Source organism: Stylophora pistillata, chromosome 4, assembly GCF_964205215.1.
Source record: "Stylophora pistillata chromosome 4, jaStyPist1.2, whole genome shotgun sequence".
Classification (NCBI taxonomy): Eukaryota; Metazoa; Cnidaria; class Anthozoa; order Scleractinia; family Pocilloporidae; genus Stylophora; species Stylophora pistillata.
This window is the reverse complement of record NC_142522.1, coordinates 34,654,072-34,669,561: the sequence shown is the minus strand read 5'-3', so window position 1 is coordinate 34,669,561 and position 15,490 is coordinate 34,654,072. Positions and strand designations below refer to the sequence as shown.

The 15,490-nt window shown below is 38.4% G+C and overlaps 1 protein-coding gene and 1 pseudogene across 1 annotated transcript; both read right to left on the bottom strand.

Annotated features, from left to right (window-relative positions):
* Positions 1–238: 238 nt before the first annotated feature.
* On the bottom strand, positions 239–6,742 carry LOC111322886 (schlafen family member 9-like). Its single transcript, XM_088757996.1, has 4 exons — positions 6,735–6,742; positions 6,132–6,280; positions 4,710–5,454; positions 239–1,884 (listed from the first exon to the last, which is right to left on the bottom strand). The coding sequence occupies exons 1-4, from the start codon at positions 6,740–6,742 to the stop codon at positions 1,116–1,118; spliced, it is 1,671 nt and encodes a 556-aa protein (XP_088614122.1). The 3' UTR covers positions 239–1,115.
* Positions 6,743–7,596: 854 nt separating this feature from the next.
* LOC148733476 (schlafen family member 1-like) lies at positions 7,597–8,826 on the bottom strand (annotated as a pseudogene).
* Positions 8,827–15,490: the final 6,664 nt, after the last annotated feature.

Below are 15,490 nucleotides of genomic sequence, written 5' to 3'. Positions count from 1 at the left end.
TTGGGAGTCTGATGCCATCCCCCACAAAAAATTTGAAATTGCGATCTCATGGAATAATCTGTGGCGAACCTGACTTTTCTTTTCTCTTCCTTCCTCTTTTCTTCATCATGCGTAACTCACACTAAAAAAAAAAGTAAAATGTTGTCCCCGCATAAAGTTAGAGGGTGGCGGTGGGGGCTAAAGCTTCTCAGCTCCGCTATCCCTGCTCGTTCAAAGGAATGCACAGACAAAGACAATATTATTTCACGTATTATATAATGCTTTACTTCAGTTAATGTCATTTCTCTGTTTAGTGTGTAGAAACAACCACAATGATACCTAAAACACCTTCTATATACATTTACTGATACATATTAATTGTCCTGATGTTAAAACAATTGAAGTTCTACACAACGCATAGAGATTGAATAACAGCACATTTTGGGATGCACTAAACATTCAAGAGTTGCAACAAACTAGACTGTAAAAATTAAATGTGATTCATATTAAAAGTGTGACGTGATCCAGGCTTGATTCTCTAGAAACTACAGCAACATAGACTTAAAATACGAATTCTAACGAGCTATATTGTTTGCTGTTACGTAACACCAACCATACCATCCTATAGCGCCAATAAAATAATTTGGTTACATCAAGTAGGTTGAAATAGCATAATGGCCACCGTAAAGAGTTAAAAGGCTGACGTTTCGAGCATTAGCCCTTCGTCAGAGCGAATGGAGGAGTTGAGGGTGATGTGTGCGCCTCTAAAATAATCTACTTGCATTTCCTTCTTTTAAGGTGCAACATAGGAAAGTTTCGTGAACTATGCTAGATACTGTCTAGTTCGAAAAAAATCAAGTGCTGCACGAGAAAAGACTGTTAAGTACTCCGTTAAAAACAGCAGCTGTACTGTAAGCCGAGATACAATCATTAAGTGCAAAATAAAATTTGCAGTCGATCACAATTGAAAATCGCTAGTTTGTTTTGTTTGAGACAATATTCAGATAAAAACTGAAACTAAAATGTATATCACATAGGCACAAGTGAACTAGACTCCACGCACTGTGGTAGCAAAAACAAAAAAACAAACAACCCTAATTGCTCCTTTTGCAAACATTTAACACAGTTCACGACATTTAGTTATCAGACTGATTCAAAATGACAAGTTTAACCATAGCACGTGTTGCCGAACAATACATGGATTCGTATGGGCGACTATTGAATGGGAGCGACCCCATTAGATTAACAAGTATTACTACAGGTCTCTCTAGCCCACTATACTTACGAAACGTGCTCACTACAAGATGTTCAGAGGAATTTTCTTCAGCTGTAACAATTTTCCCTAGATCGAGTTCGTGTTCAAGATCCTGAGGTATTTCTCTTTGCATGCTATAAAGAATAGCAATGTCATCTATACAGTACCCTTTACTAAGGATGGATTGAACAACTGACTTTAATTTAGGAATCTGCTCACCTTCCTGGTAAGTTTCAATCGCAACCTCTTCACCCTCAAAATCATGCCCGATCTTAATTTCACTGGAAAGTTTAATTTCGTTAACAGCATAATCAAAAATTCTCTTAGAATTTCTAATGACTTGCGTCAAAACGAAGGATGGTTTTTGCTTTTTTACATCCGGAATGCCCGTTGGAAAATAGTGGTTTACTTGATTAATGTCAATAAAAAGCCACAAGTATCCCACATCATCATCGTCATCATCATCTTCTGATTGCTGCCTTACCAGCATTCTCGCAAATTCTAACCAGCTGTAGTGTTCCGGTGGGCAGCGGTCTTCATCCCTAAAACTTTGGACCTCGTCCATTATGACATGTTTGACTTTTTCAGGCGTATGGCCCCTCTTCAACATGAAGCCTTTACGGCAGAGACATGTACATACTCCATGTGTGCTGAAATGTGAAAAAAATAGAAAGTATTTCACTTGAAGCTATTTTGATGAATGTACCGCTCGAAAATGATAACAAAATCACCGATATTCTAAAAAATAGTTTACCAAAATATATCAAAGGTTTCCTGTACCGCACAGTACTAGTCACTTAAATCAAGGAAAAACAAACAAGAAAGTGACCAAAATTTCTTTAAGTGAAATCCAAACTTTTCCCGCTAACAAAAGTATAGTTGTTGTTTTTTAACTCCTTACGGTGGCCAATTCACAATTTCAACTTAGTTGATTTTACAAAATAATTGTTTACTAATCACGTTTCATATACTGTAATAAGATCGATAAAGATTATGACGTCACGGTAACAGGGGTCTTGTGGTATACAAAGGAGTGTTATTCACATAAATAAGACTGTTCAAACATGATTTGTCAACGAATTGTAAGGCTGCTTCTAGGTGACGCTGTCGCCTGAAAATGAGCAGATATACACGTCGGAAGTGATTACATTGTGAGAAAAAACAACAACTATACTTTTTGTTAGTGGTTGTGAGGATGTACCCTCACACTTCGTCCTCACAACCACTCAGTTAAATCCATTATTCTTAAAAGCTTTAAATTACTTCAAAACGATCCAGAGACTGGCACTATCTTTTTGCAACCTCCACTCATTTCATTCAAACGCGACAAAGACATAGGCAATTTTTTGGTCAGAAGATCATTACAAACTAATGACCAACCCGGCACTTTTAAATGCGCTCGCGCACGATGCAAAACTTGTCCTTTCATTCGCAATGCTGAAAAAAATATCGGGACCCAAACGATCCATTACGATCACCGATCACTTCACGTGCACCTCAGCCAACGTCATCTATTGCATAACTTGCACTTATTGCAAAAAGCTAGACATTGGCGAAACAGTAAGACGACTAGGTGACCGATTCCGAGAACACCTTCGCGACGTAGAAAGGAATGACAAGGACGCATCAAAACCAGTGGCTAGACACCTTAATCTACCTAATCATTCTAAGCAACAAATAGCAATCTGCGGTCTTTCCTTACATTTAGGTAGCTCGGAAAGCCGCAAAACTCCCGAACAAAAGTTCATCTTCCAAATCGGCCCTCTTAATCCCACAGGCATCAACGGACGCTTTTCATTCTAATAATTTATTCGTGTTTTTCTCGTCGCCATGCCCCAACCAATAGCATAGCTTCACTTTCTGCATATAAACCCACACACAACCCACAATTCCTCCATTCGCTCTGACGAAGGGCTAACGCTCGAAACGGCAGTTTTTTAACTCTTTTCGGTGGCCAATTTACAATTTCAACTAAGTTGATATTACCAAATTACCTTGTCACCCCCACCGACGCAGCACCACGGTTTCTTTAGAAACTTACCCCCTTTATGCAGTAAATGGTTTGAACCCGGGGGTAACATGTGAAGGTGTAGTCTGATCGTCCGGGTGAACGTAGTCCTGAGAAGGACTGTTGTCGGTGGTAGTGACTGACGTTTCGACAACCTGCGCGGAAGTCATCATCAGAGTCAATGACACTTCACTCTGATGATGACTTCCGCACAGGTTGTCGAAACGTCAGTCACTACCACCGACAACAGCCCTTCTCAGGACTACACTCACTCGGACGATCAGACTACACCTTCACTTACCCCCTTTAGTAAACAATTAGTCGCGTTGGTGAGCGCACGTCTTTGGATATCCTCTCGAGAACTAGAGCCGCAAATGTTGGTACGTAAATTCATTTTATATCGTTTCGCTTTTCAATATCCTGTTACGTTCTAAGTGCACCGAATCGGTTAACGTTTGGTGATCTATTTTCAGTTGATCTTTTGCTTTACAAAAACAAGCGAATAAAGTGACTGAGTGCAACAACGAGTCTTTACTGAGTGTATCCGACAGAATCACAACCTCCCTCCCTTATTCAATGTTGTCTGTATGAACCTAAAAGTTCATCGAATCACGATACAACATTGTTTTGGGGGGAGGGGGGGGCAAAAAGGCTGACTTAACCCTCTCACTCGTAAGATCTCATTAGTAATTCTCCCTACCATCTACAATACAATTCTTATGATATTAGAAAGGAGAATTTGGTATTGGATCAACAATTAATCCCATTATTGAAATTATCAACATTGAAATTATTCAATTATTGAAATTAAATTGAAATTATCAACATCGCAGCAGGCAAACAGTTCTAACAACAACAACAACACGAGACAAATGATATTTGAATTAAAGGTCAATAATATTTTGGACCAAGGTAGGAAGTAAATGTAACATATATTATTTGTTCTCGATCTTGGTTTCCTATTTTGCTGATATTGTATTATTATTGTAAGGAGAAATACTGTCTTGGTCACATATGTGATTTTAACATGTAATATTAATTTTTCCCCTGATTCTCATAGCCTTGCTACGATTAGCCATTCCACCTTCGTCGCAATTAAGACACCAATAACTTGAAATCCTTATTGTTGTTGTTTGGGAGAATAGAAATGTATACATTTGATTTCAGTCGCAAATTTTGAATTGTTCAGCTTCAGACAACATGAAATACAGGACTCGTGGCTTTAATGGTCCGTATGAAAAACTCCCAACCAAGTAAGAATCAACCATAATGCTCGGAGTCATCTCAAGACTACCTCTCAAAAAAGGAAACCAAGATCGAGAACAAATAATATGTTACATTTACTTCCTACCTTGGTCCAAAATATTATTGACATTTAATTCAAATATCATTTGTCTTGTGTTGTTGTTGTTGTTGTTAGAGCTGTTTGCCTGCTGCGATGTTGATAATTTTCTTTCCTAAACTTACCTCATTTGTTCTTTAAGTCCAACGTTCTCGCACACAAAGAGAATTTCTTCTTTTCGCAGGCTGGGATCACGATTTCGAAGTTCCTTGATGAACTCAAGTGTTACAACCGTCTTACCGGTTCCGGCTACACCCTTTATCCACAGTTCCTTAAAACGGTCAATTTCCTGGTGTACCAGTCTGAACTGCTCCATGGTTAAGAGGTTGAAGAAGCTGATACCCATTTTACTTGAAAGGGTAGAAGGCACTACCGCCAGAACGTTCACCAACGACTCCAGAATTTTGTTTACCTTTTTATCGTCCCCAGCTAGCTGGTATTGATTGGGGTATCGCATTCGATGCACTTTTTGTGTAAGCCTATGTAACACATGCACTTGAGGGATGATGCAAAACTTTTCAAGGCAGCCTCCAAGCACAACCAGAAATCTTTTTAGGGCTTTGGCGGTAGTGTGACTGTAAGCGTGGAGCTGCTCGTCGTCTTCGACTGGGTCGCACACAGTGAAAAGAAGGAGTCCTCCCGCGTTACTGTTGAATAGGAGGAGGTCGCAGATGACACCAACTGGAAGGCTCCCTCTAACATCTTCACCCTTGTTGTTTATAGAGGCAAGAAATGAACGGGACCCCACAAGAAGCCCAGGACCGCGGGAACTTGAGCACTGTTGTTGTATCTCTTTAATGAATTTTCGTGCTGCGTGGTCCGGAAGGTTCTTTTCAAAACCCTCGGGTGTTATAGGACAGTCTGCACAAACTTGAATTGAAGAGTAAAGAAAAGAAAGACATACGTTAGTATGGCAAGAACACTATCTTCAACTTAAAAGCCACAGCGCATGCAAAGATACTGTAGCTGGTGCTTGGATAGCGGGCCATGGGACAGTTATATTCCTTATGTCTTTCTTAGACCAAAAGTCCTTTCCATGTGTTTCCAGACGGTCAAATAAGTCCACCTCAGCGGCTGGGTGATCATGCCAAATGCGGGAGTTTCAATGTAACCTGGTTACTGGCGGTTTGCTTCTGCCCACGAAACTCGTCATGACTATCACCAGTCTGCTTAGTTTGGAAGTAGGTTATTGTGTCTGGGTTTAGCCTAACGGTCCCGGTTACAGCCGTCCATAACACAGTTGGCAGCCGCTTATGGAAATATGCGTTGTTGACCAAGCGTTAGGTCAAAGTTAGGTCAAAAGCGGGCAAGCCAATCAGAGCACATGATTCGCTTCATAATGCCCACGGGCGCTGCCAGCGATAATTAAAAAAAAGTTACTGAAACCCCAGCTGATGGTTTAACAAGTTGCCCCAAAGGGCCCGTGTATAGTCCACCATGATATGCTTCAATTATTTCTGGAATTAATAAAATTTAGAGGTTTACAGGGATAAGCCTTGAAGCTGGATGACTCAATTTTGAAGATCCGATTTGTCTTTTACACTTACCTTTAAAGAACCCTTCCAAAATCTGCTCGGCAGAACACTTAACAGAAATCAGAACTCCTTTCGAATGGGAAAGGTGCCTTATCTTTTTAATCTCTATTTGAACAGCTATAAAAAGAAACAAAACTTTTGTACGATAAAGTATAATAATACTCTTTTACTACCTAAAAATTTCAGTTAAAAAGAAGCAAATTCATATGGGTTAAAAAAATTGGTTAATTTTTTTTTTTACTTATGTGCAGTTCGCTTTACAACGTCATAACTAAGAAAAATTCCCATTACACTGTAACCCAAAGAGCCCTCAAAAAAGAAAATACTTCAAGAAATGTCGGCGATTGCTTCCGTCGAACTGAATCTCTGCACAAAATTGCGACGCATTATGGTAAAACTGGATGAATGTGTATAAGACGTTCACGGTCCAAGTGGAGGTTACTAATTAAATGCGCGAACAAGTTTAGCTATTTTCTCATCCTTTTAAGCAAAGAGCTGAATGCGCTAAGGAGTAGTTTGGAAATCTCAATTAATTTAATGAAAATCTACATGCAGGGTATATGTAACGAGTGTTCTCAGAGGTATTCTGCTCTTTGTTCTCTAGTTCTTACCTACACTTTCATATTGAACTTGAACTTGAACTTGAACTTGAACTTTATTTTTATTTAGACACGGTAAATCTATCAGATAAAATGATAATATTATTACAATCTATTATTACAGTTACAATCTATTTTAATCTATATAAACATGATCTAAAATTTAAAAGTGAAATAGAAAAAAATAAAGAAATTCTGCTTTACACAGATGCTGTGTGTGTTTTGTCGATTCAGACGAAGAAATTGCGACAACCATTTCGGAAGGATTGAAGTGATTTTGCTTGCCGCAATTCAGGGGACAAGCTATTCCAGATAACCGCACCGTTATAGCTAAAGCTATTTTTCAGGAAATCGGTGCGGGGCAATGGAACAGCTAGTTTGTTTTCAGAGTTCCTTAGATTATATGGAGGATCATATTTAGGGAAAAGAGAACCAAGATGGTCGGGCGCAAGACCATGTATAGATTTATAGACCATGGTGGCCACTTGTATTTGTCGCTGAGTATCTAACCGTCTCCAGTTAAGTTGCACAAAAAGAGGATCAGCGCTTGTGTCATAACTGGAGAAGGTCAGAATACGGGCAGCCTGGTTTTGCAACTTTTGGAGCTTATTCGAAAGACCCTTGTTACAATGCCCCCAGACCTCGCTGCAGTAATTAAAGTACGGTTGAACTAAGACATTGAAAACGGACTCAAGCGTGGTTCGATTAACAAAAGGCCTACAACGTTTAATTGCTCCAATGCCCGATGCGATTTTCTTGGCTATTTTTTCAATGTGCATATTCCATGAAAGGTTTTCGTCTATATGTACACCCAAAGATTTCACTGAGCTAACTTGTTTAATTATGTCACCACCTATGATTAGTTTAGGGGAAGGTACCTATCCTTTGCCGCGATCCAATTGCAGGGTATCCATCCCACATAACACCTGTTTCTTCCACTTGTCAAATTCAGTTCAACTCTACAAATTCTTTCCTGACCATCTTCCTCAAGCCTTAACTCATAACTTTCTGGGTACTTTGTAAACACACCTCCTTTCACATATGCCACATATATTGCTATAACAAAGAAGTTTTCTTTGCCATCAACTGTAAAGAATTTCAAGTCCCAAAAACTGTTCCATTCACAAGGGGAAGGCCATTTCATTTCTTCAATGAGCGACTTTATTCTTTGCTGCACAGCATTTATGGTGTTTTCTTTCTTACTTAGATCTTCACCTATTACTTAACCATTGTCATCTACTCCAAGAAAGATTATTCCTCCACTAGTATTGGCAAATGCAGAAATCTGTCTTTTAAATGGCTTCGTGTGATTACTGTTATCTTTATGCAGTAATGGCTTGACAGATGTGAAGCACTTAAATTGTATTTGTTTCGACTCGGGAAATAAAATCTTCTCATTCAAAAATACTTCTGCGGGAAATTTGCGAAGACTTTGGATTAAATTTTTTAGTTAGTCTTTTGGTTCATCATTTGGTTGAACATTTAATAAACGAAGAGTGTCTAGAAACGAAGCCTCTGGATTTTTGGCATCTTGAGCTTCGTACAAGTTAGACTTCAAAGTGCACCAATGACCTGGCGCCCCAATAAAAAGGAGCACTTCAATTTGTTCACCGTTCTTTTCAACATCCCTATCAAATACATCATTAAAAGAAACTGGTCTTATCATGAAATCCAAGCATTTGTTTTCCAAACTTTACCAAAATTTATCAAATCTTTCCATATCATGGCAATCTTTAATCTCCAATTTCATTACCCCACCCCCAGAATTAAGAACAGCACAAATTGTTCGAGGAAGAGCATCAGGGTAATCATTCGTTTTGAAGCTTAATTGAATTGTCAGGAGATTTTCAGCATATTCTCTCTTGCCATCAGACCTTAGAAAAGTACGCACAAACAAACTTTTTAGGGCCTTTTTACTCGTTGACAACAATCTGTAATGCATAATTAAAATGTAGGCCTATCTTATACCAAAAGTCATGATCTCAAAAAAAACCAAAAAAGACCAAATACAGGCTTTCAAGCAGATGGACATCCAACATTCCATACACCTACTTAATCAGTATGTCTTCATCCAAACCATTTGAGGGAGGAAGATTCACCAGATGGATTGCACTTTGTTAAGATATAACAATCAACATCAATGCAATTTGCAAAAATGTTGCTCAGTTCAAGGAGACTATTAACCAAAAAAAGTCCATATTTGCAGACTTATGACTAAGTGTCTTGTGGTTGACTACCTTTGGGTATTGTCAGTACTGTAAGTGAGTGATCTAAAAATTACTTTTGTTCCAAATAAGGACAATAATAAAATTTTAATTGTTTTCCTACAACATAATAAATTCCTACGACAATAATAAATTTTTAATTGTTTGAAAAGCGACATGACTGTAAGGTATCAATCCCTTCCTTCCCTCAGAGTTTGAAGCTCTGTACCAATCAGGGTCCTAAAGATAAGAAGTCAAACTTTTATCAACCTCTAATCCTTATTAAACTACAGTTACCGGTTGTTATTTATTCAGTGACTGCACACTGTCTTTTCTTCCCTACATAATCTGTCATACAATTCAAAAGAAATTGGAAAAAAAATCTTTTATCTATGGTCTAGCTTATACAATGCAGTGGTTTTCTTTCAATAATTTTTAATTGATTCACACAACTGATTATCCTTAAAAAATAGGATTACTCAAAGTCTCATATACTCATACATACATACTCTGTAAATGTGGCTGACACTTAGCTATATGAAGTTATAATATAACCAAAGTAAAGCGCGCGCTCCGATTGGTCAATTCAGCGTCCCCTATTTGCCCATGGGTGCATGCTGCTGACGTGAGCACATGCAAAAACAATTTTTCCGCGCGCGCTGGTATTTTCTGGTCACATAAGATTTGTTAAATAAAAGAGAACTCTTTAGCTACGATGTATCAATGTTATGTTATAAAACAAATGATAAACACCACAGCGTACACTATTGAGTTATGGATGCACTTGGGAGGTTTGTTAAGCACTCATGAAGCTAGAGTCGCTCTCTGCTATCGCCTCGCGCGACTCTTACGCTTCTTTCGTGCTTAGCAACCTCTCGCGTGCATCCATAACTCATTAGTGTACGCTGTGGTGTTTACCATTTGTTAACTAGTATACAGATCAGTCACGAAAGAAAAGATAAATAAATAAACCTAAAAGCTATATAAAAGTGTATAAAATGATGTAGTATCAAGGAACTGCAAAAAATTATAGAACTATTAAACTTATAAAAACTAGGTTGAATTGCAAAAAAGGTCTATAAACTTGCAACTTTATAAAAGTGCTTAAAATGATATTGTATATGGAGCTACGTTAAAACTAAGTTAAATTGCAAATAAGGGACTATAAACTTGCAAGGTCAAGCTCCTTGAGTCCATGTTTAAAACTGTGGTAGCCATCAATATATCTTAAATTATTAGGAGTAGTGTTCCATAGTCGGGCAGCCTGGTATCTCCATGACTTGATCCCGTACTTTGTAGAATTTGCTTTAATTAGGTAATTCTAAAATAGCATCAGGTCATATAATATTTTAAAATACAACGATAAAGATTGAATGATTTTATCACTCATACAAAAACAAAAAAGAATGCAAGGAAAGGCTCCCAATGATAACATTTTTTGAGCAATGGTCAGAAATCATCGCACAAAGAGCAAGTCTCAGTGAGCTAAAACTTTGTTACTGAGTGGCATTTTTACCATAACAACACTGGCTGTCTCGTTCTAGAATATACAGTCGAACCTCCACTAATAGCCACCTCTATACGATGCCACCTCTCCCCTGTGGCCAATTTTTTGGTCCCAGCAGGCTGTCCATACATAACACCCCTACCTCCCCATGATGGCCACTTTCTTCTGTCCTCAAGGTGGCCATTGTGGAGAGGTTTAACTGTATTACAATCAGTGGCCTTGATAAGGCAAATGTCCTGGATGTGTCTAAAACGAAGACCCAAAAGCGAATACCTAAGACCTAAGACCCACTGGTCTAAAACGAAGACCCTGTGGTTTAAAACGAAGACCCTGTGATCTAAAACGAAGACCCTGTGGTCTAAAACGAAGACCCTGTGGTCTAAAACGAAGACCCTGTGGTCTAAAACGAAGACCCTGTGGTCTAAAACGAAGACCCTGTGGTTTAAAACGAAGACCCACTGGTCTAAAACGAAGATCCATTGTTCTAAAAACCTTTTGAACAAGGAAAGGCTATACACTAAGCTAAAATGCTCTCATTTCTGTAGCGCATAAATTAAAATGTTACCTTAGCGCGCGACTTGACTCGACCAACATCTCCTCATGCCGAAGAAAGAGTATTAAAGTCTCCAGGATCCGTAAAAGCCGAATCCTTCCCAACAAAACCAGAAGTAACTGATGACTGGTCATAATCAGGTTTTGCATGGCAAGCAAACAGCAAAGAAGGGCGATTAAAGCATTTCGCGGAGGCATTTTGCTTTGCGACAGCCTTTGACCGGGTACGACATCAAAGGAACGCACTGTCACGAAGTCTCGGTACCTATTTTGATTGATTAACATTTGTGGTTACACAAATAATTCGCACGTCTTAAGTGCAAACGTTATATTACGAAAAAAAAAAATTCGCCGATACAAAATTTTCAATTTTTTGCAAGTACCAAACCAAATTTTTCGGTGTAGTGCGAACAGGCCCTAAAACGCATATTTCTATATTCTTAGAATTTAATTGCTTTGACACGTGTTGTACCGACTGAGCTAACGTAACTGTCAAGGTGGTCGCGCGCAAAGATAACATTTTAAGTTATGCGCCACAGAAATGAGAGCATTTTAGTTTAGTGTATAGCTTTTCCTTGAAAAAAAGGGTTTTTAGAACAATGGCTCTTCGTTTTAGACCAGTGGGTCTTCGTTTTAGACCAGCAGGTCTTATTTTATACCTGTGGGTCTTCGTTTTAGACCAGTGGGTCTTCGTTTTAGACCAGTGGGTCTTCGTTTTAGACCACAGGTCTTCGTTTTAGACCACAGGGTCTTCGTTTTAGACCACAGGGTCTTCGTTTTAGACCACAGGGTCTCCGTTTTGGACCACAGGGTCTTCGTTTTAGACTACAGGGTCTTCGTTTTAGACCACAGGGTCTTCGTTTTAGACCACAGGGTCTTCGTTTTAGACCAGTGGGTCTTAGGTCTTAGGTCTTCGCTTTTGGGTCTTCGTTTTAGACACATCCCATTGTCCTGGAATTCTCAAAACATGTGGATGTTGCGTAAAGAAGCAAAGTGTGTAACTTAAAGTTACACAAGAGTATATTGAATACATTACCAACACCACCCTCAAAACACCCACAAAGAGACACTGCTGGATGGAGCTAAAGCTCCATAAGTGCTGATTTTTCCTTACAGAGACATAGAAATCATATTGATAATAGAGATGGTGCTGGTAAATTCTCCAAGGGTATAATTATCCTACACTTGATGTTTGTAAAAGTTGTTCATAATAATGTGGTCTTTTCTTTTGATAGAATTATGGCAGCAATTGCCTGCTCAAATACACACCCCAGTAACACTTTCAATACACACTTCCTCATCCTTCTCAAAAGAAAGATACTGAATAATGGAAAGCACGTTTCAATTCTTTAAAAACATCTCTTTTACACTAACAACTTCGTAGTTCATATACATATATGTTAAAAATCATATAAAGTATCCCATTTTTACATCTCACTCAAAGAGCACTTGACCCAATACTAAATGATCATTGGAAAGTTACTTCATTTGTTTTTTTCGTTGTTGTTATTGTTTTTCTACATGTCTGACTTATGAATGACACATTCCATTCTTTCTTTCTGTATTTTATGGATGAACATGTTTCAAGAATTCAAGGGCACAAAACCTACCTCTTCTCTTTGGTCCCTAAACTGGATTCTACCCATCACTACAATTCTGTGTGGCCAGGGTACTTAAAAAAACAGAAAGCAACAAATTTTTAATGTTTAAGAGTGAGTAAATTAAGTCCATTGTCTTATTGACATCTGAAGATCAGCCATAGATCCTTATCAGGACCGTCTAGATATGACAAACACGCACAAAATGTCAGGGTATGGGTATATTTCAAGATTATCAGAACTAATCATGGTATTCCTGGTATTGTAAAAAGAGGAAGAAAGAAAGATCAAAAGGAGGGAGGATAACATAAAAGAATGAACAAGCTTGAGCCTGAACAATAAGTCTTACTAGGAAATAAGACTGAAAATGATGATGATGAAACATACAGTGCAGCTAAAATAGCTAAAAACAAGCAGCCGTTGTAAAGGAGCTGCAAAATGATATTCTGAGAATTGCAAAACAGTCTATTAGTGTAACCTTTGTTGTATTTGTAAGTACTTTATGTGTTGCGTTATACTTCTACTTGATGTAAATTTCATACGATTCAATCAGTATCTGCGAAAATCACTTCCTGCTTGCAATATTACTGGTTTCATTGATTGCAAACTGATCACGATCTTCTTGATATCTACATATCTTCTTTTGTTATGTTCCATATTTGAGATGATACACATAACTGCAGAGAACCTTTCCTTTTTGCAAATATATACTCTTACATTTTCACACAAGAGGCTACACATAATGTTTGAGTCAAATCGCCTCCAATGGCAATTTGTCTCTGGGTAGTGGCAAGTTTTGGGATGGCCAGTTTTGCGGTGGCGAATTGACCTTAAATCTCCAAAAATGCTCAGACTTATAGGTGACTATTAATAACAGTTTTGATAAAATAGGAGGGAGCATGAAGATCAAAACAGGATTAACCAATAATTAACTGGAGAATTTTTAGGCCAAGTTCTTCTTTAAGAAAAAACCGTACTGTAGCCCCTTTAATCAAATCTGTAAGGCAACGTAATCTGCACTGAAATAAAAAACTTACTTACCAACTAAGATTCACGAATAATGGAACAAACTACAATACAATCAAATACCATTGATTTGTACTTACATGTCACCAGGAATATTTTTAAGAACTAATATACTTGCAATTTATATTAAGTTTAAAAAGATCAATGACGCACAAGAAGATACCAACCCGATTTGAGTTATTCAACATTGTGGGTCAGAAGGCCCTCTGGCCTCTATCTTCTGAGAACAAAAATGTTATTATATAGGTGCAACGAATTCCAATATAAATAGCATTATTGTACGATTGTTTAAAAGGTGGCTCGTACCGGTTTTCATCTTTTTGATGGTTTGTATCTTTAAAAGAATACAACAGAAAGACTGATCAAGGCCAGTTAAACACTTTTACGGGGTTGAATTTTATAATCATCGGTTATCCAAAAATAGGTGTCATTCCGTCACTAGCAGTATCTATGGCAAAGCTTTCGTAGGCTAATTCAGACGCAGTTTTTAGCTTGTGGCTTAAATAATTCGAAAACTAACCCGGCGACCCCGTGATTTTTTTCAGTGATTGCTTTTGGCACTTGAGAATGCACAAAGATTTTAAAAAAATTCTACCGAGTGGAATTTCAGAAAATCTAGAAAAAAAAGCAATTTTCACACATCGCAAATTTCCTTCCGCAGAATTTTCTAGTTTTTTTTTTTTCTGATGATTCCTTTCGACGTTATTATTATACTGGAACAGTAAAAAGAAGGGGTCACCGGACTTGTTTTCATGCAATAGCTTTCGTGAGTTTAGCAATTCCATGCGCGTTCTTGCACATTTAAAAATCTGGATTCTATAAGATCGATATTTGCTCATGATCCGTTATAGCTACCGCTGATAATTGCGTTTGCTCGCGCGAGCGCCGACAGGGATGAAAAAGTCGCCAATTTGAATGGCGTTGAAATGGCGGTCAATTTGAGATTTTCGCTGGGTTGGTTGCTCGACAACCCAACTTTTGTGGGATTTCTTTTAGTGACCTTGAAGGGGAACTATTTGGCTTTCGTGCTGCCAAGTTTTGATTCAAGGGGTATTATTCAAGTGTGTTTTTTGAGTGATTTTGGTGAGCGTGTGTGAGGCAGAGCTTCCTACCTTTCCTCTTATTTGGTAGTGCTAGGAAGTTAAGCTGAAACACAGCAAAACGGCCTCAAAATCGCGACAAGACTTGAACAGCAGAGACTACTCTGTATGAAGGTGACTTTTTTTCTTTGATTATTTCACAAAACTTTATATTTACGGAGCTCAAAAGCAAGTCCAACTAAACCGCTATATAAACTCTATAATAATCCACTCTGAAAGAGCCTGTGACAGAGCCTAGGCCACCTGTGGTTGTTGTTTTTGACCGTTTGAAGTGATGTTCCACTTTTGCCAACACTTTTAAGGCAAATTCCTGGCGCTGAGCGGCGATGCCAAAACTCGGCTGGACAGTAAGGTTTTCCATGAATGATAACAAGGATATCAGTTGCACTCTTGCCAAATCGTTCGATAACGTTTGTGGTCCGAGCACCTTAGTTTGAGGAGAAAGAATCTCGAAAAGAATTTTCAACTCCTAAATCCCCTTTAAATACGTCGTCAATTTCAATGTGAATGTCCGTTGCCTCACCGTAAGCATCATTTCTTGAAAAAGATGGCAACTTCAAAGAGACTTTAGTAAGTAAAAGTTCCTGTAACACTGTGAAGTTCGATCACAAGAACATAGCAATATTCTCAGGGGCTTGTCAACCCCTTACAGGAAGTGAATAAAGGCTGGAAGATTCTAAAGAACTGTGGTGCTGCGTCGGTGGGGGTAACAAGGTCATTTGGTTATATCAACTAAGTTGGAATTGTAAGCTCTGACAGAGGGCTAACGCTCGAAACGTCAGCTT